General features: G+C 42.8%; 1 protein-coding gene and 1 long non-coding RNA gene across 8 annotated transcripts in view; one reads left to right on the forward strand and one right to left on the reverse strand.

Moving 5' to 3' along the window:
* LOC140496357 (uncharacterized) overlaps positions 1-18,826 on the reverse strand; it is a 241,284-nt gene that overhangs the window by 67,059 nt on the left and 155,399 nt on the right. The window lies entirely within an intron of this gene.
* Positions 1-18,826, forward strand: part of pmfbp1 (polyamine modulated factor 1 binding protein 1) — an 829,187-nt gene that overhangs the window by 4,424 nt on the left and 805,937 nt on the right. For all 7 annotated transcript variants that reach the window (XM_072595986.1, XM_072595983.1, XM_072595987.1 and 4 more), the window contains exon 2: positions 16,419-16,573. In XM_072595986.1, coding sequence (XP_072452087.1) covers positions 16,419-16,573 — 155 coding nt within the window. The remainder of the gene's footprint in view (positions 1-16,418; positions 16,574-18,826) is intronic.

The raw sequence follows: 18,826 nt of genomic DNA on the forward strand, positions 1-18,826 counted from the left end.
GATTAACATTAATCCAGTTCCTGTTATTGCTGAGATATATACTTTAGGGGAAAATATGGTGATTCCGAGGAAAATGGACAATCCTACATTTATTTGTTGAGATATGTAAAGGAAGTTTGTTGCCAAGTTAGAAGATGAGGCGCTGCTCCTCCAGCTCACATTGACCTGCAATAGGTCTGAGATAGAAATGTTAGTATGGGAGCACAGTGGTGTGTTGAAGTAGTAAGCATTTGGAAACTGTAGGTCATTTTATGGACAGATCATAGGTGTTGAACAAAGTGGTCACTCAGTCTGCATTTTGTCTCCCCAGTATAATGGAGACCACGTTGTGAGCAGTGAATACAATAGACTAGATTGAATGAAATGTAGGTAAATCGCTGCTTTACCTGAATGATGTGTTCGGGACCTTGGATAGCCTGGAAGGATAAGGTACTCAGGTAAATGCTACACCAATTGCAAGGAAAGGTACCGTGGAGCTGTGAGGAGATGTTAGGAGTGGGGAGGAGTGGAGAAGGGTGTGCTAGCGACAACAGTCCTTACAGAAAGTTGACAAGGGAGTGAAATATGTGTGTGGTGGTGACATCCTGTTGGAGGTGATTGATATGGCAGCTTGTGATCCTTTGAATGCAGAGGCTGGAGAGGTAAAGGAGTGAGGACCAGAGGGACCCTATCATTGTTGTGGAAGGTAATGGTGAGGGCAGAAGTGCAGGAAATGGGTTGGACATGACCAAGGGCCCTGTCAATCACAGTGGCTGCAAATCCTTGGTTGGAGAAAAAGTTGGACCTTTCTGAGACTCATCAGATCAGATATGTGACAGAGAAAGAAATTGGAATAATGGAATGGAGTTGTTACAGGAAGCAGGGTGTGAACCTATCCCTAGAAATGGAAACAGATGTCGAAGAAGGGAAGAGTCAGAGATGGACCAGGTGCAGGTGAGAGCAGGTTAGAAGTTAGAAACAAAATTAATCTTTTTTTTCCCAATTCCAGCCAAGAGACAGAAGTAGCAACATTGGTGTTACTGATGTACCAGAGAAAGAATCGTGGGAAGTGCCTGACTGTCTGCCCTCCTTTTGTGGTTCCATCCACATTCTGGCATCCCTTGAGATTGAGCATGCTGCGTCCTCTGGCGTGATAAAGGTCTTTAGAGATCAGTGGGCACCTCCAGGACAGGAGTGCTTCATCAATGTGGACAAAATTATTATGGTTGTGTTTTAAGTTATCTTTTATAAATTTACATTAACTGTTTCCTTATGTTTTTCTAACAGTACCCCAACAGGGGGTGTTTTACCTGATTTTAGGTTTGCTTTAAAAAGGTAAACAGACTTTTAATCAGGAAGCGAATTGATGTTTTTGTGGACAAAGTCACAAAACTTGAATCAAGGATTATCAGGTTAGCCATGATGTCACTGAATGACAGAGCAGACTTAATGGTTTGAATGGTCTGTTTCTATCCCTTTGTCTTCTAATAGTCTCCTTCAGTTCTTTTTTTTTGGTATATTGATGATAGTATGGGTGTTGTGCTCTGCTCTTATCTGAATAGAAAAACTCTTTGCTTCCAATGTTTGTCCTTTGCTCAGTTTTACATGGTGGACATCGAGGCCAACCAATACCACGAGTGCGAAGGTGGGGTGGTTAATGGAAGGAGGTCATGTGACAGAAGTTCCAGGACTATGCCCAACCAGAGGCAGTGAACCTAGCAACTTATATGTACTACTTTCAATTTGTTCTATTCTATTTGTTCCTCTGAACGCGATCTTCTCTGCACTGAAGTGAGTAAATGCAGATTGGGTGACTGCTATCTAGAGCACGTCTGTTCTCTCTACAAGTATGATCCCAAGATTCTGGTGTCCTGTCATTTTAATTGTCTGCCTTGCCATTTCTGTCCTCCGCTTGCTGCACGATTTTAATTTATTTCACTGCTGCACTATTTCACTTACAGCTTTCCAGATGTAACAATAAGCTCAGCCATTTCAGACAGTAAACCCTCTGCTCCATTTTATTCCTATTGTTTTTGCTGGCTTTGTTTTTTTTTTCAGACATCACATCTTCTGGAGGCACATTTTTATTTGTTTTTCTTATCCATCTCCATACTGCCTAGCTGTGGAGGACAATGTTTCCTGTGCTTAAGGCCATCACCGACTTTCCTTGTGTTGTCCTGCCATCCAGCCTCTGCTCAAAAGCTAATATAACTCTGAATTTTCCCAGTTCTGAAACATTTTATTCTATTTCTCTCTAAATATACAGATGTGCCAGATCTGCTGAGTTTTCCAAAGATTTTCTGTTTTTATTTGAGATTTACAGTGTGTGAAATTCTGCTTGTTAAGAAAATTCTGTCATTCTATAATTTGGAAGTATGCTCTACATTTTAAGAATTTACATTCCCCCCCTTTGGATCTTAGTTTTAATTTTGTTGGACTCACCAGGTCAGTATAATTATTTTGAAGTACTTTTGAAGAAATAGGAATGAGAAAAGCATTTTTCTCCTGTCTGGCACACTAATTGTTTTGGATGCTGGAAGTGTGCTTGAGATTCTCTGCTAGCAATAATTTAGTGAATTACCAAGTCCGGAATATTTTGTAGCACCCCAACAAGTAATAAGTCAATATGAACAAAATTGACTTGCAACATAATGTTACGAGGGTGTAGACGTGTACCTTTTAAGAGAGTTGAAGGACTTAGCAAGCACATAGAGTGCTGGAGAATTTCTAATGTTACATTTGGTCCAGTATCTAGCAGTACCTGGGTTGTTATTTAATTTAATGTAATTTAATTTATGCCCCAAGATGCTAAATCCAATCAAGTTTGAACTTGGACAATATTAAAAGCAATGAAACAATCCGATGCTTTGGGGTATAAAACCAAAAAAAAAAGAAATTGGACAATTGGAGGAGAACTGCCAAGCCACCATGACATGCAGACTGCCTGGAGAATAGATCTCTTAAAGGTACCTTTATCTATCAATGACCTGTGAAACAGAAATCCCTAAGAAGAAGAAAAGAAGACAGAGAAAGATGCAAAGAGAAGATTCAACAGCTGGCTGGTTTTGAAATTTGATTTTTTTGGTTTATTGAACCAGTATTGTAGAAGGGAAAGTAAAAGTTAGGTTAGGGAAAGGAGTTGTAAATAGTCGTTAGTTAATATTCTATGTTAAATTAACAAATAAAGTTCTTAAATGTGTTGTACTTTAAATAGTGACTTTTGGGATAGTTCTCAGCCTCTTGAATTTTAACATATTACAGCACTGGTTAAATCATTTCTGTGTTGCAGGTTTAAATTAGCCGGGGGAGGGGGGTGGGCGGTGTTTACCCCATGTCATAACAGGTAGGGGGGGGCTTTTATCCAAGATTTGAACTGGTTTAGACACGAAAAATCCCAGCAGATTTTACCACTTGCAGGTTAGTGTCTGAGATCTTTAAATAAAACATAGGTGAGACAATTAGTTTAATCTTGGTCACTTGTAGTTGATTAAATTTAAAGTGACAGAAATAGCTCTTTAAAATAGCTAAAGAGGCTTGGGATTTGAAGATGATTCTTAAAATTTGCCAAGAGCGTTTTAGAAGGAAAGTAAAAGGTCATACTTTTAGAATTAGCAAATAAGTTAGATTTGGGTTTAACCAAGGACAAAAGTAAAGCTTAAATTGTAAGGGAGTTACTCAAACACTTTGGTGTTTCACAGAAACAGATAAGTTAGTAGAGGTAGAAAAACTTAAATTTCAATTGGGGAAAATGGAATTAGAAGATAAACAAAGGGAGAGAGAAAAGAGAGAGAGGGGTTCTTAGCTGAACAGAGAAAGAGAAGAAAGGGAGAGACAAAGAGAGAGAAAATTTGAACTTGAGAAGTTGTGACTTAGTCAGCAAGGTCGAGTTAACGGATAGAGTTTAAAAGAGAAGGTAGTGATATATACAATACTCTGCCACACTTTGAGAAAGATATTGAAGCCTTCTTTATTTCATTTGAAAACTTGGTTAGGCAGATGGAGTGGTCGGAGGATTTATGGGTAATATTAGTTCAGCCTAAACTGGAAGGCAGAGCTAGTGAGGTATTTGCCGCACTGTCAGATGAGGGGTCAAGACATTATGAAGAGGTTAAACAGACTATTTTAAGTGCTTATGAATTGGTACCAGAAGCATATAGACAGCAGTTCAGATACATAAAAAAGGAACCAGGTCAGACTTATGTTGAGTTCGGAAGAATTGAACATAGTCATTTTGATCGATGGGTGAGTGCTTTAAAAATAAATAGGACCTTTTAAGGCTCTAGGAGAGATTATTCTGCTGGAGGAGTTTAAAAACTCACTTCTAGAGATGGTAAGAATTCACGTGGAGGATCAGGAAGTGAGACGAGCAGCAGAATTAGCAGATGAATACATGTTGGTGCATAAGACCAGCTTCCGGCCAGAATTTCATCCTGTGAGTGATAAAAGTTGGGAGAAAGGGAGATCTCTATGAAACAAAGAGAACACTGGAAAGAATTCACTACTGGGTAAAAAAGAAGCCCAAGAGGTTGGAAAGTAGGTGAAAGGCCTCAGGTGTTTCCACTGTTGTAAAGTGGGGCATGTAAAGTCACAGTGCTGGTCATTAAAGAATGGCACTGGGAAAAGATGTGGTAAAAGAAGCTAAGCCAGTGGCATTAGTGAACGTAGTAAAAAAGACCCCAAGAAGAGCTGAGGAGCTGCAGGAGAGTGCAGGGGATGGAATTAGTACCTGATCTCTACAAAGAATCCGCCTCTGTCAGTGAAGTTTACTCAAAGAACAGGAGGAGAAGGACAAGAAGTTATAATTTTGTGAAATACAGGATCTAACCAGTCGCTGATAGTAAGAGATGAGCAAATGTACACTCTTTCTGGTCTATTACCCATGAGTGTGGTAATTTGTGGGATAGATGGACAGAAATTTAGCTTTCCCCAATGTAAGATCAGGTTGGACTGCCAACTTAAGACTGGGGAAATTACAGTGGGAGTGATTGACAAAGTGTCAGTTCCAGGAATTCAGTTTGTTCTTGAGAATGATTTGGCAGGATCCAAGCTGGGAGTGACAACCTTTGTTGTGGAGAAGCCCAAGGAAGACCAAGAAACTGAGGAGTTAAAACAGAAATATCTTTGTGTTTTCCCAGACTGTGTGGTAACCAGATCTCCCTATCATAAGTCACAGCATGAAGTGAAATGTAAAGAGAAAGATGAAGGAGTTGAGGTTCAGTTAACAGACACCCCGTTTGACGTAATGGTACAGGAAGAACCTGAATAGGCAGAGGGTCAGACAGAAGTGTTTACTCCTGAAAGGCTAAGGGACTTGCAACAGCAGGACAAGAACAATAAAAGATATATATGGTTGCGGACACCGAAAAGGAGGCAGAGAATATTCTGGAGGGTTATTATCTGAAAGATAGAATGCTAAGTCGGAATTGGAGATCACGGCAAGTTAGTAAAGGGCCGAAGTGCAGCACATTGTGTTGCCGGTAGCATACGGACAGAAGGTGTTATGGGTAGCACATGACCTACATGGAGGAGGTCACCTAGAGGTACGAAAGACTCAAGCTAAGGTACAAAAACATTTTTATTGGCCTGGAATGCAGAAGGCCGTGGTTAACATTTGCTGTATGTGTCATACATGCCAAATTGTAGGTAAGCCACAGGCGGTAATAAAACCAGCACCTTTATTGACAGTTCCCACATTTGAAGAGCCATTCACGCGGGTTATAATTGATTGATTGTGAAGGTCCCCTCCAGAGAACTAAGAGAGAGAGAGAACTGGAGAAACAGTTGTTAGTTACTGCCCCGCAGAGTGAAGACTCAAATCCAGATGATGTGGATTTTGATGCGGCTCAAAATAGGTTTAAAAAATGAAGAAATCCTTGAGTGGGATAGGTTAGTAAGCTATCTGTCTCATGAGCATAGAATGCATTTGAAAGATTTGTTACTGCAGTATAAGGACATAAGTAAGAATTAGTTGGGGAGGATTAATGCTGTTCTACATGAAGTAGACGTAGGGAATACTGCTCCGATAAAACAACACCACTATCTGCTTAATCCTTTCAAAGCCAGACAGGTCCAGATAGAAGTGGAGGCCATGCTCGACGAGGACATCATCGAACCAAGCCAGAGTGGAATTCACCGATCGTCTTAGTTCCCAAACCGACCGGACTCAACGACTCTGCGTTGATTATCGGAATGTCAACGCCACTACAAAATTTGACTCAACTTCAATTCTTAGATTGGAGGATTGTATTGAGAAAGTTGGACAAGCCAGTTACGTCACCAAGGTGGACATACTGCCTGGTTACTGGCAGATACCTTTATCGGAGATGGTGAAAGAAATTTCTGCATTTATAACCCCAAATGGGCTATATCCGTTTAAAGTGTTGCCCTATTGGAATAAAGAATGCACCTGCCACATTCCAAAGACTCATGAACAGAGTTGTAGCTGGGTTAACAAACTGTGCAGTCTATTTGGATGATATAGTGATCTTTACTAAGCCCTGGAAACATCATGCAGTACAGTTGGCAGAGCTCTTCGAATGACTAAGAGCAGCAAAGCTGGTAATAAACTTAAACAAAACTAAATTTGCAAAAGCAGAGGTCATGTTCTTGGGACATAACATCTTGGGATATGATATAACATGGAAAGTTGACCCCACAGCATGCAAAGATGAAGGCCGTTGAGGAATTTCCACGATCAACCTCTAAGAAAGAGGTGATTCAATTGTTAGGACTCAGTGGATTCTATGGGAAGTTAATTGTAAACTTAGGCAGTATCGTGGCACCATTAATTAATTTGCTGAAGAACAACACAAAAGTTTCAGTGGACAGAACAATGCCAGGAGGCATTTGACCATTTGAAAACCATATTAATCATCAAATCAGTTTTAGCTGCACCAAACTTTTCAAAACCTTTTAAAGTCACCGTTGATGCTAGTGACATAGGAGTAGGAGCTGTACTGCTACAGGAAGATGAGGATGGGATTGAACTGCCGGTTGGTTACTTGTCGAAGAAACTCCACATCCACTAGAGAAAATACTCCACAATTGGAAAAAGAACTATTGAGTTTGGTATGGCCTTGGGGCATAATGTGTGTGTCATGAACATTGTGTCTGAGCTATTGTGTACATGGATCACAATCTGCTTGCATTCTTAGAATGCTTTAAAGACAAGAATATGAGACTCTTGCATTGGAGTCTTATGTTACAGATGGCAGGTCATAAGAATGTAATCACAGATGCGTTATCTTGGATTTAACTGATAAAGTTTAGATGAGATTTGTATTTATCCAATGTTTTATGTATTTATTTATAAGAAAAAAGGTAAGGTGAACTTAGATTAAAGTTATCTATATGTTACGGTAATGTGTTTAAAGAACAATAACAAAATGAAGCCATCTTTTCATCACAATGGTTAATTTTTTCTTGGGGGGGGGGGGGGGGGGTGTTATGAAGGCGGAGAGGTGTACTGTACCATTAAGAGAGTTGAAGGACATGGCTGAATGCTGAAAATTTACAATGTAACATTTGGTCCAGCAGCCAGCAGTACCTGGGTTGCTATGAGACAAAAACAAACTTAAATTATGCCCCACGATGATAAACTCCAATCAAATTTGAATTTGGTATTTGACAATATTAAAAGCGAGGAAATGATAGTTCTTGGTCTCTTGAATTTTAACAGAATACAGCGCGGGTTAAATCATTTCTGTGTTGCAGGCTTAAATTAGCAGCGGGGTTTATCCTGTGTCCTAACAACAGTAACTTTGAAAATGAACCATTTTGCTTTGCAAACAGTTCTGTCAGTTGCTCAGAACTTCCAAAAGATAATAGATTATTTTGTTTAGGATATCAGAAACTATTTTGTATTCCAAAGGCATGCATTATCCAGTATGATGTGTCTCTTTCCATTAAAATTCTCCCCCTTGAAAGTCTAAATGATTAGGCCTTTTTGGAGATTAGGTCATTTTCCTTGTTAACTATGGGGTGAAATTGTGTGAAACTAAATTTGCTCAAAAGGATGTGCAAATTTTTACTAGTGACAAAATGTGACATAAATGTCAAAATATGCAGTCCCTCCGGAGGGCAATTCTATGAGCAGCACTGTCTATCCTTTGCCAGTGATGCTTGTGTCAGGTTAATGAACAATAATAAAAGCATAGAAATTTGTGACCACAAAATTGTGATCCATCTGGTTTGTCACATTTGGGAAATATTATTCTATCTTCTATCTTTGTCCCCTCCTTCCTCTTACTTGGAGATACTTTAAATTCTCCACATTTAAAACCTTGCAAGTAGTAATGGTCACTGATTCCTGACAGTCTGAAAGCTGCTTAAAATTGAGAACAGCTCGTGCGCTGTCTCTCTCTCTGTCTCTCTGTCATGCTGTCTTGTTCTCGCTGTCTCATGCTCTCTTGCGCTCTCTCTTCCATGCTCGCGCTCTCTCTTCCATTCCTTTCTCTCTCTCTGTCCACCATCCCAATGCACGCTCTCTCCCTATCTTTTCCATGCTTTCACTCTTCATCTCTTCCGTTCTCTCTCTTTTTCTTCCATTTTTTCTCTCTCTCTCTCTCTCTCTCTCTCTCTCTCTCTCTCTCTCTCTCTCTGTCACCCCCATTCTCTCTCTCTTCCATGCGCTTGCTCTCCCTCTCTTTTCCATGCGCGCGCTCTCATTTCCATGCGTGCACACCGTGCTCTCTGCCTTCCATGTTCTCTCTCTTTCTCCCCTCTCTCTTCCATGCACTCACTCGCTTGCTCTCTCTCTCTCTCTCAACCCCCACACTCGCTCTCATTCTCTTCCATGTGCGTGCTGTCTCTCACTTTTTCATGTTTTCTCTCTATCTCTCTTTTCCATGCTCTTTCTCTTTTCTATTCTCTCTCTCTCTCTCTCTCTCTCTCTCTCTCTCTCCCATGCTGTCTCTCTTCCATGTGCACACACACTCTCTCTCTCTCTTCCCCTTTTCCACGCTCTTGTCTTTTTTCCATGCGAACACACTTGCTCTCTCGCACTCTATTTTGCACTCTCGCTCTCGTGCTCGCTCTCACTGTTTCGTGTGCACTCTCTCTCTTGCGCTCTCTTTTCCATGCTGTCTGTCTGTCTTCCATGCACTTTCTTTTCATGCTCTCTCTCTTTCTCTTTTCCATGCTCTCTCTCTCTCTTTTCTATGCTCTCTCCCTCTTTTCCATGCTCTCTCTCACTTTCCCTTTTCCATTCTCTTACTCTCTCGTGCACTCTCTGGCGCACGTGCTTTCTCTCTATCCCTCTCACTTGCTCTTTTCCATGCTCTCTTTCTCTCTCGCACATTCTTTTCCATGCTCTCTCTCTTTATTTCTCTCTCTCTCTTTCCCCCCTTGCTCTCTCTCTGCCGTGCGCATGCACGGACTCTGTCTCTTTTCCATGCTCTCCCTCTCTCCCTTTTCCATGCGCACACTCTGTCTCTTTTCCATGCTGTCTCTTTCTCCCTCTGTCTCTTCCATGCTCGCTTGTTCTCTCGCCCGTTCTCTTTTTCTGACTCTCGCTTGCTGTCTCTTGTCCATGCTCTCTTTTTTCCATGCTCTCTCTCTCTCTCTCTCTCTCTCTCTCTCTCTCTCTCTCTCTCTCTTCTTCCATGCACGCGTTCTCTCTGTCTGTCTCTGTCTCTCTCTGCCTCTTCCATTCATGTGCTTTCTCTCTCTTTTTCTCTTTTCCATGCTTGCTCTGTCTTTTCCATTCTCTCTCTCTTTCTTTCTCCCCCCCCCCCTTTCCATGCTCTCCCTCTCTCCCTTTTCCATGCACGCACTCTCTCTTCTATGCTCTCTTGCACTCTCTCTCTCTCTCTCTTCCACGCTCTCTCTCTTGCTTGCTCTTGTCCATGCTCTCACTCTCTCATCCATGCTCTCTCTTTTATTCTATGCGCTCTCTCTCCCTCTCTTTCATGCCCACGCTCTGTCTCTCTGTCTCCCCTGCGCGCTATCACTCTCTCTCTATCTCTGTGTGTCTCTCTCTCTTCCATGCATGAGTTCTCTCTCACTGTGTCGCTGTCTCTCTCTCTGTCTTATCCATTCACATGCGGTCTCTCTCTTTTTCTCTCTTTTCCATGCTCTCTCTCTTCCATGCTCTTTCTCGCTCTCTCTTTTCTATCCTCCCTCTCTCTCTCGCTCTTTTCCATGCTCTCTCTCTCTTTTCCATGCACTTTGTCCCTCTCTCTCTCTGTCTTCCATTTGTGCACTGTCTCTTTCTCTTTTCTATGCTCTCTCACTCTCTCCCTTCTCCATGCACTTTCTCCCTCCCCCCCCATTCACACGCACTCCCTCTTGCTATCTCGCGTTCTCCCTCTCCCATGCTCTGTCTCTCTTTTCCATGCTCTCTCTCTTTTCCATGCACGCGCTCTCTCTCTTGTGCTCTCTCTCTTGAACTCTCTCTCACACTCCCTCTTTTCCGTGTTCTCTCTCTCACTCTCTTTTCCATGCTCTAACTCTCTCTCTTTTCAATGTGCTTTCTCCCTCTCTCTTTTCCATTCGTGCACGCACTTTCTCCTTTCCATGTTCTCTCTCTCTCTCTTCCCCTTCTCTCTTTTCCATGCTCTCACGCTCTTTTCCATGCACTTTCTCTCTCTCTTTCGCATAGTCCCTCTCTCTGCCATGCTCTCTCTCTCTCTTTTCCATGCTCTCTTTCTCTTTTCCATGCCGCTCACTCTCTCTTCCATGCTCTCTCTTTTCCATTCTCTCCCTTTCTCTTCAATGCTCTTTCTCTTTTCCATGCTCTCTCTCCCCCTCTCTCTCCCATCCTCTTTCTCACTCTCTTCCATGCTCTCTCTGTTCTATGCTCGCGCACTCTCTCTCTTTCTCTCTCACTCTCTTTTCCAACCTCTCTCTCTCTTTTCCATGTGCGCTCTCTCTCTCTCGTATGACCTCTCTCTTTCTCTTTTCCATGCGCTTTCTCCCTCTCTCTCTTCCATTCGCACACTCCCTCTCTTTCTGCCTTGCTCTCTCTCTCTCTTTCTTTCTTTTCAATGCTCTCTCACGCTCCCTCTGTCTCATCCGTGCTCTCTCTCTCTCACACACTCTCTTTTTTCCATGCATTCTCTCTTTTCCATGCTCTTTCTCCCTCTTTGATGTGCGCTCCCTCTATCTCTCTTTTCTATGCCCTCTCTTTTCCATGCATGCGCTCTCTTTCTCTCTCGCTGTCTCTTTTCCACGCTCTCTCTTTTCCATGCGCTTTTTCCCTCTCTCTCTTCCATTTGTGCGCTCCCTCTCTCTTCCATTCTCTGTCACTCTCCCTCTGTCTCCTCCATTCTTTCTCTCTCTCATTTCCATACTTGCTTGCTCTCTCTCTTCCCCACCTCTTTCTCTTTTCCATGCTCTCTCGTTCTCTTTTTCAAGCTGTCTCTCACTCCCTCTTTTCCGTGCTCTCTCACGCTCTCTCTTCCGTGCTCTCTCTCTCTTTTCCATATGTGCTCTTTTCCATGCTCTTGCTCTCTGTTTTTCCATGCTCTCCCTCTTTTCCATGTGCGCTCTCTCTCTCGCTCTTCTCTCTCTTTCGTATGCCCCCTCTCTTTTTCCATACACGCGCTCTCTTTTCCATGATCTCTCACTTTCTCTTTTCCATGCGCTTTCTCCCTCTATTTCTTCCATTCGTGCGCTCCCTCTCTCTGCCATGCTCCCTCCCTTTTCCATGCTCGCTCGCTCTCTCTCTTTCATGCTCTGTCTCTCTTTTACATTCCCTCTCTCTCTCTCTCTCTCTCTCTCTCTCTTACTTGCTTGCTTGCTCTCTTGCTCTCCCTCTCTCTTTTCCATGCACTCACGCTCTCTTTTTTTCATGTGCTCTCTCTCTTTTCCATGTGCTTGCTCTCTCTTTTCCATCCTTGCTCTCTCTCTCTCTTCTATGCACACACTCTCTCGTTTCTATGCTCCCTTGCTCTCCCATGTGCGCTCTCTCTCTCTCTCGCTCTCTTTTCCATGCTCTCTCGCTCTCTGTCTCTCTGTCTCTCTCTTTTCATGCACTTTCTCCCTCTTTCTCTCTCATTCGCATGCTTTCTCTCCCTTTTTCTCTCTTTTCCATGCTCTCTCTCTCTCTCTCTCCATCCCTCTGTCTCTTCCATGCTCTCTCTCTTTCTGTGTCTGTCTCTTTTTTCCCTGTGTGCTCTCTCTCCTTCCCTCCCTCTCTCGCATGCTTTCTCTCTCTCTCTCTCCCATGCTTTCTTGCTCGTTTTTCCATGCACAGTCTCTCTTTTTTCTACATGCTCTCTCACACTCTCTTCCAAGGTCTCTCTTTTCCATGCTCTCTCTCTCTCTGTTTCTCTCACTCTCTTTTCTCTGCTCTCTCTGTCTTTCTTCTGTGCTCTCTCTTTTCTCGATGTGCATTCTCTCTCTCTCTTTTTTCCATGTCCTCTCTCCTTTCCATGCTCGCACTCTCGCTCTTTTCCATGCTCTCTCGTTCTCTTTTCTATGCACTCTCTTTCCTATGCTCTCGCTCTTCCATGTTCTGTCTCTTTTTTTTCCATGCGTTCTCTCTCTCTCTCGTTACCATGCTCATCCTCCCTCTCTCTCTCTCTCTCTCTCTCTCTCTCTCTCTCTCTCTTCTATTATCTCTCTCTCTCTTTTCTATCTCTCTCTCTCTCTTTTCTATGCTCTCTCTCTTTTCTATTCTCTTTCTCTTTTCTATTCTCTCTCTCGCTCTCTCTTTTCCATGCTCTTTCTCTCTCTCTCTCCCATGCTCTCTCTCTTTCCATGTGCATGCGCCCGCTCTCTCTCTTTTCTATGCTCTCTCTCTCTCTTTACAATGCTCTCTCTTTACTATACACTCTCGCTCTTTTTTTTGCCATGCGCGTTCTCTCTCTCTCTCTCTCTCGCAATCCTGTCTCTCTTCCATGCTCTCACTCTCTTTTTTTTCCATGCACGGTCTCTCTCTTTTCTACGTGCTCTCTCTCACTGTCTCTCTCTTTTTCATGCGCGCACTCTCTGTTGCACTCTTGCTCTCTGTTTTCCATGCGTGTGCGCTCTATCTCGCTCTCGCTCTCTCTTCCCCACATGCTCTCTTTTTCTTGCTTTGTCTTGCTCTCTCGCTCTGTTGCTCTCTCTCTCTTTTCCATGCTCTCTCCCTTTCTCTCTTCCATGTTCTCTCTCACACTCTCCCTTTTCCATGCTCTCCCTCTCTCTCTCTTCCATGCACGCACGCTCTTTCTGTCTCTTCATGCTCACGTTGTCTCTTGCTCTCTCTCTTCCATGTGTGCACTCTCTCTTCCACGCACGTGTGCTCTTTCTCTGTCTCTGTTTCTTCATGTTCACGCTGTGTCTTGCTCTCTCTTTTCCATGCGCGTGCTCTCTCCCTCTCTCTCGCTCTTTTCCATACATGCGCACTCTCTCTCTCTTTTCCATGCCTTCACACTCTCTTTTCCATGTCTTCGCTCTCTCGCTCTCTCCCGTGAGCGCGCTCTCTCTTCCATGCGCGCACACTCTCTCTTTCTTTGTCTCTTCATGCTCTTCTGTTTTCCATGTGCAAGCTCTCTCTCTTTCTCTCACACGCTCCCACTTTTTTCCATGTGTGCTGTCTCTTTTTTCCATGCGTGTGCGCACTCTCTCTCTCTCTCCCTCTCGCTCTCACACTCTCTCTTTTCTGTGCTCTTTCTCGCTCTTAATCTCTCTTTCTTTCAAGCTCTCTCTCTCTTTTTTTCATATTCTTTCTCTTTTTTCCATGCTACCTGTTGCACTCTCTCTCTTTTCCATGCTCCCTCGCGCGCTCTCTCTCTTCCATGTGCTCTCTTTTTATTCCATGCATGTGCTCTCTTTTCCATTCTCTCTCTCTTCTTCCCCCCCCCTTTTCCATGCTCTCTCTCCCTTTTCCATGCCCTCTTTCTATCTCTCTATCTCTCTTCCATGCGTTTTCTCTCTCTTTGTCTGTCTGTCTGTCTCTCTCTCGCAGTCTTTCTCTCTCTTCCATGTGCGTGTTCTCTCTGTCCTTCTCTCTCTCTCTCTCTCTCTCTCTCTCTCTCTCTCTCTCTCTCTCTCTCTCTCTCTCTCTCTCTCTCTGTGTCTCTTTGTCTCTCTGTCTCAGTCCCTCTCTCTTCCATGCACGTGTTTTCTCTCTGCGTCTCTCTCTTTCTTTCTCTGCCTGCGTGTCTCTCTCTCTCTCTCTCTCTCTCTCTCTCTCTCTCTCTCTCTCTCTCTTTCTTTCTCTCTGTGTCTGTCTTTCTCTTCCATGTGTGCGTACTGTGTGTCTCTCTGTCTCTTCCATGCATGCAATCTGTCTCTCTGTCTTTTCCATCTGCACTCTCTTATCACACTTTTTCTCTCTCTCTCTCTCTCTCTTCTATGTGTGTGCTCTCTCTTCCATGTACGTGCAGTCTCTCTCCCATGCGCTCGCTCGCTCTCTCTCCCATGCGCTCTCTCTTGCACGCGCTCACTTGCTCACTCTTCCATGCGCTCGCTCTCCTATGCGCTCGCTCACTCTCTCTCCTATGCACTCGCTCGCTCTCTCTTCCATGTACTCGCTCTCTCTCCCATGCGGTCTCTCTTCCATGCTCTCGCATTCTCTCTCCCATGTGGTCTCTCTCCCATGCGCTCGCTCGCTCACTCGCTTGCTATCTCTTACATGCGCTTGCTCGCTCGCTCGGTCTCCCATGCGGTCTCTCTCCCATGTGCTTACTCACTTTTCCATGTGCTCGCTCGCTCTCTCTCCCATGCGGTTTCTCTTCCATGTGTTCGCTCACTCTCTCTCCCACGCAGTGTCTCTCCCATGTGGTCTCTCTCCCAATTGCTCGCTCGCTCGCTCACTCACTCTCTCTCTGTCCCATGCGCTCACTCGCTCTCTCTTCAATGTGCTCGCTTGTTCTCTCTCCCATGCGCTTGCGCTCTCTCCCATGTGGTCTCTCTCCCAATTGCTCGCTCGCTCGCTCACTCACTCTCTCTCTGTCCCATGTGCTCACTCGCTCTCTCTTCAATGTGCTCGCTTGTTCTCTCTCCCATGCGCTCGCTTGTTCTCTCTCCCATGCGCTTGATCGCGCTCTCTTCCATGCACTCACTCGGTCTCTTTTTTTCCCCCACTACAATGCACTCTCTCTCTCTCTTCCATGCAAGCTCTCTCTATATCTCTTTACCATGCTCTCTCTCTTTTCCACATTCTCTTTCTCTCTTCCATGTGCGTGCCCGTGCTCTCTCTCTTTTCCTTGCTCGCGCTCTCTGTCTCTCTCTCTTTTCCATGTACTTTTTCCCTCACTTTCTCTTCCATGCTGTCTCTCTCTTTACCATGCCCTCACTCTCTTTCTCTCTTCCGTGCACGTCTCCTCTCTCTCTTTCTCTCTCTTTCTCTCCCTCCATGCTCACACTCTCTGTTTTCCATGTGCACGCTCTCCCCCGCTCTTTCTTATGCTCTTTTCTATGCGTGCTCTCTCTCTTTCTTTTCCATGTACTTGTGCTCTCTTTCTCACTCTTTTCCACGCTCTCCCTCTCTTTTCCATGCTCCCTCTTTTTTCCACGCTCTCTTTTTATTCACACTCTGTCTATTCCAAGCTACCTCTTGCGCTCTCTCTCTCTTTTCCATTCTCTCTCTCTCTCTCTCTCTCTGTCTCTGTCTCTCTCTGTCTCTTCCATGCATGTGTTCTCTCTCTCTGTTTGTCTGTCTCTCTCTCTTGCTGTCTCTCTCTTCCATGCATGCATTCTCTCTCTCTCTCCATCTCTCTTCCATGCATGCGTTCTCTCTCTCTGTTTGTCTGTCTCTCTCTCTTGCTGTCTCTCTCTCTCTTCCATGCATGCATTCTCTCTCTCCGTCTCTCTCTCTCTCTCTCTCTTCCTCTTTTCCATGTGCACGTTCTGTCTCTGTGTCTTTGTATCTCAGTTCCTCTCCCTTTTCCATGCGCCTGTTCTCTCTCTCTCTCTCTCTCTCTGTCTCTTTCTGTCTCTGTGTCTATCTCTCTTCCATGCATTTAATCTCTCTCTCTGTGTGTGTGTGTCTCTCTCTCTCTCTCTCTCTCTTCCATGTGTGCATTCTCTGTGTCTCTGTGTTTCTCTCTGTCTCTTCCATGCATGCGTTCTGACTGTCTGTCTGTCTCTCTCTCCCATGTGCGCACTCTCCTTCCATGCATGCGTTCTCTCTCTCTGTCTCTCTCTCTGTCTGTTTCTCTCTTTTTGTCTCTCTTTGTGTCTCTGTCTCTCTGTCTGTGTCTCTATCTCTCTTCCTTGTGTACATTCTCTCTCTCTCTCTGTGTCTCTCTCTCTTCCATGTGCGCGTTCTCTGTGTATCTGTGTGTCTCTCTCTCTCTCTCTCTCTCTCGCTCTCTCGCTCTCTGTCTCTTCCATGCATGCGTTCTGTCTCTCTGTCTGGCTCTCTGCCTCTTCCATCTGCATTCTCTCTCTCTCTCTCTCTCTCTTTCTCTGTCTCTCTCTCTATCTGTCTTTTTATGTGCAGGGGTCGTATTTTCTAGTTTTGTTTAGAAAATGTCTTTACATATCTAATTTAAATTTTTTTTCAGCTGGAGATCTTGTTGGGAGATTTGGAATTAGTGATGGTGTTGGAACTGTATCTCAACCAGAGATGCAAGAACTACTTGGTGAATTTCGAGCACTCTATCAGGAACGATTACATCAGTTAGAAGCTTTAAATGATGGAAGAGAAGAAACTCTTGGGGTTGGTTCCTTTTCATAATTATGTTAAATTAGGAATTGTTCATTATGAAAGCCCACCTAATCCTTTATAACGTTGGTTGTTTACAGTCATTTGTATGGTTAAAATGCAAAATTAAAGTCTAGAATTGAAAAAAGAATGTTTGAAAATATGTGCACTACTGCACAATTATAGTGTTTCAAGTGATTGGTTGAGTAATTAAGTTGCAGAATGTTTGCAATGTAATATTTTTGTGAATGGCCTTTTGACAAAGGCAAATAAATCTCTACTTTCTCATTTACTGTTTCTGTAGATATTTATCTCACGTGGTGTCTTGGGAATAACATTGATAGTGCCACCCTGTATTGATTTTTCTCTTGTTTGATTTCTGTGGACTGGAAGGTGTTTTGAGACTATTGAAACATGCTTCAAGTTATTTACCACTTCAATTGCATCCAGTAGAGTGAGATTTTCTTGCCATCAATCAGGACTGCCTTCAAAGCCAAGTCTTAGAATTAAAAGGTTAATGAACTTACCATACACAAAATTACAACTGGTTGATTGACTATTACCTTAAATTCTTCACCTGCAGATTATGTAAGGTCAGCTGCATAACTTATCCCTTTGCTACTTGCATTTTATGACTGTAACGTGAAGACCTAAATTTAATATTTGTAAATGACTTTCAAGCTAACAATTAAATTTAGAGGTCCCACAACAAAAGTAAATTAATGTTGATTTACCTCTTAAGGCAAACTCTGATTAGATGTATAATTTCAAGTATTGGCACATCAGGTTTATTACCTTGATTGGTTAGTGCAAATTATTGAACATTATTGTACCATAATAAAAGTGACACCTTAATCAATACGACCAAATACATTAGTGTTTTAACATGGAAAAGCTCTTTGCTCCTGTTTAACAAGGGTCGTCATTAGTTCTGCAGTGCTTGCTTGTCCACTAAATGTAGAAGTTAACATCAGATTGATTATTTACTGTTATGCAGTGGTAAATATGCTGTGTAATGTATAAACAAGGTCCATGTCCTACTCATGACGAGTTTATTTGCTACTTTGTTTGTTTCGTTTACTTGTAATCCAAACATGATAATTATTGTGCAGTTTTCCATTTTTTAATCCCCTTCTCAGTTAGAGTTGTACAGCATGGAAACAGACCCTTCAGTCCAACTCGTTCATGCCGACCAGCTATCCCAAATGAGTCTAGCCCCATTTGCCAGCATTTGGCCCATCTAAACCTTTCCTATTCATGTATCCATCCAAATAATTTAAAAATCTTGTAATTTTACCAGCCTCCACCACCTCCTCTGGCAGCCCATTCCACACATACACCACCCTTTGTATGAAAAAATTGCCCCTTAGGTGTCATTTAAATCTTTCCCTTCTCATCTAAAATATATACCCTCTAGTTTTGGAGTCTCCTACCCTGGGAAGAAGACGTTGACTATTCACCCCATCCATGCCCTTCGTGATTTTATAACTTCAACTTCCGACACTCCAGGGAAAATAGTCCCAGTATATTCAGCCTCTCCCTATATCTTAAACCCTCCAACCCTGGCAGCATCCTTGTAAATCTTTTCTGAACCCTTTCAAGTTTAACAACATTATTCCTAAAGCAGGGAGATAAGAATTGAACACAGTATTCAAAAGTGGCCTAACCAGTGTCCCCTAGTTGTCCTTATGTAAATTATTTAAAGAACTTTGAAGCATATCAAAAATTATGGAAACTTCAACAAACGTGTTCATAAGTAAGCACTCAGATCCATTCCAAAGTAACTCATCCACAGATTTAAGCAATTGAGCAAGTTTACAAGGATCACTTACCAGAGTAATGTAATCAAACATAGAACAATTAAACTACTGTACATGGCAATCTGGAAAACGCTCATGAACCACATTTTGAGAAATACTGGCATAAATGATCTGCTAACTGTTGCTGTAAAACTACAGCATTAAAATAGTAACAGCAGAGTTATGGAATATTTTGTCAATGTGATTTAGAAATGATGAACTTGTAAGTTTCTAGAATTGGCCCTCATTTAAGATTATGAAATGCTTTATTTCTCCAAATGGATAACAATTTCCAAAGGATGTTTTGAAAGTTGATAATTTTTCTCAATGTTTTTTTATTGATTTAAGGAAATTCACTTGAAATAAAATGTGAGTTAAATTGAGTGAAAATTAAATTGCTAGTTTAAAAATGTTTACTTCAAACACTTCTGACTATTTTGAAGTCATGTTTCAATGTTTAATGATCTTA

This window comes from Chiloscyllium punctatum, chromosome 26, assembly GCF_047496795.1.
Source record: "Chiloscyllium punctatum isolate Juve2018m chromosome 26, sChiPun1.3, whole genome shotgun sequence".
Classification (NCBI taxonomy): domain Eukaryota; kingdom Metazoa; phylum Chordata; class Chondrichthyes; order Orectolobiformes; family Hemiscylliidae; genus Chiloscyllium; species Chiloscyllium punctatum.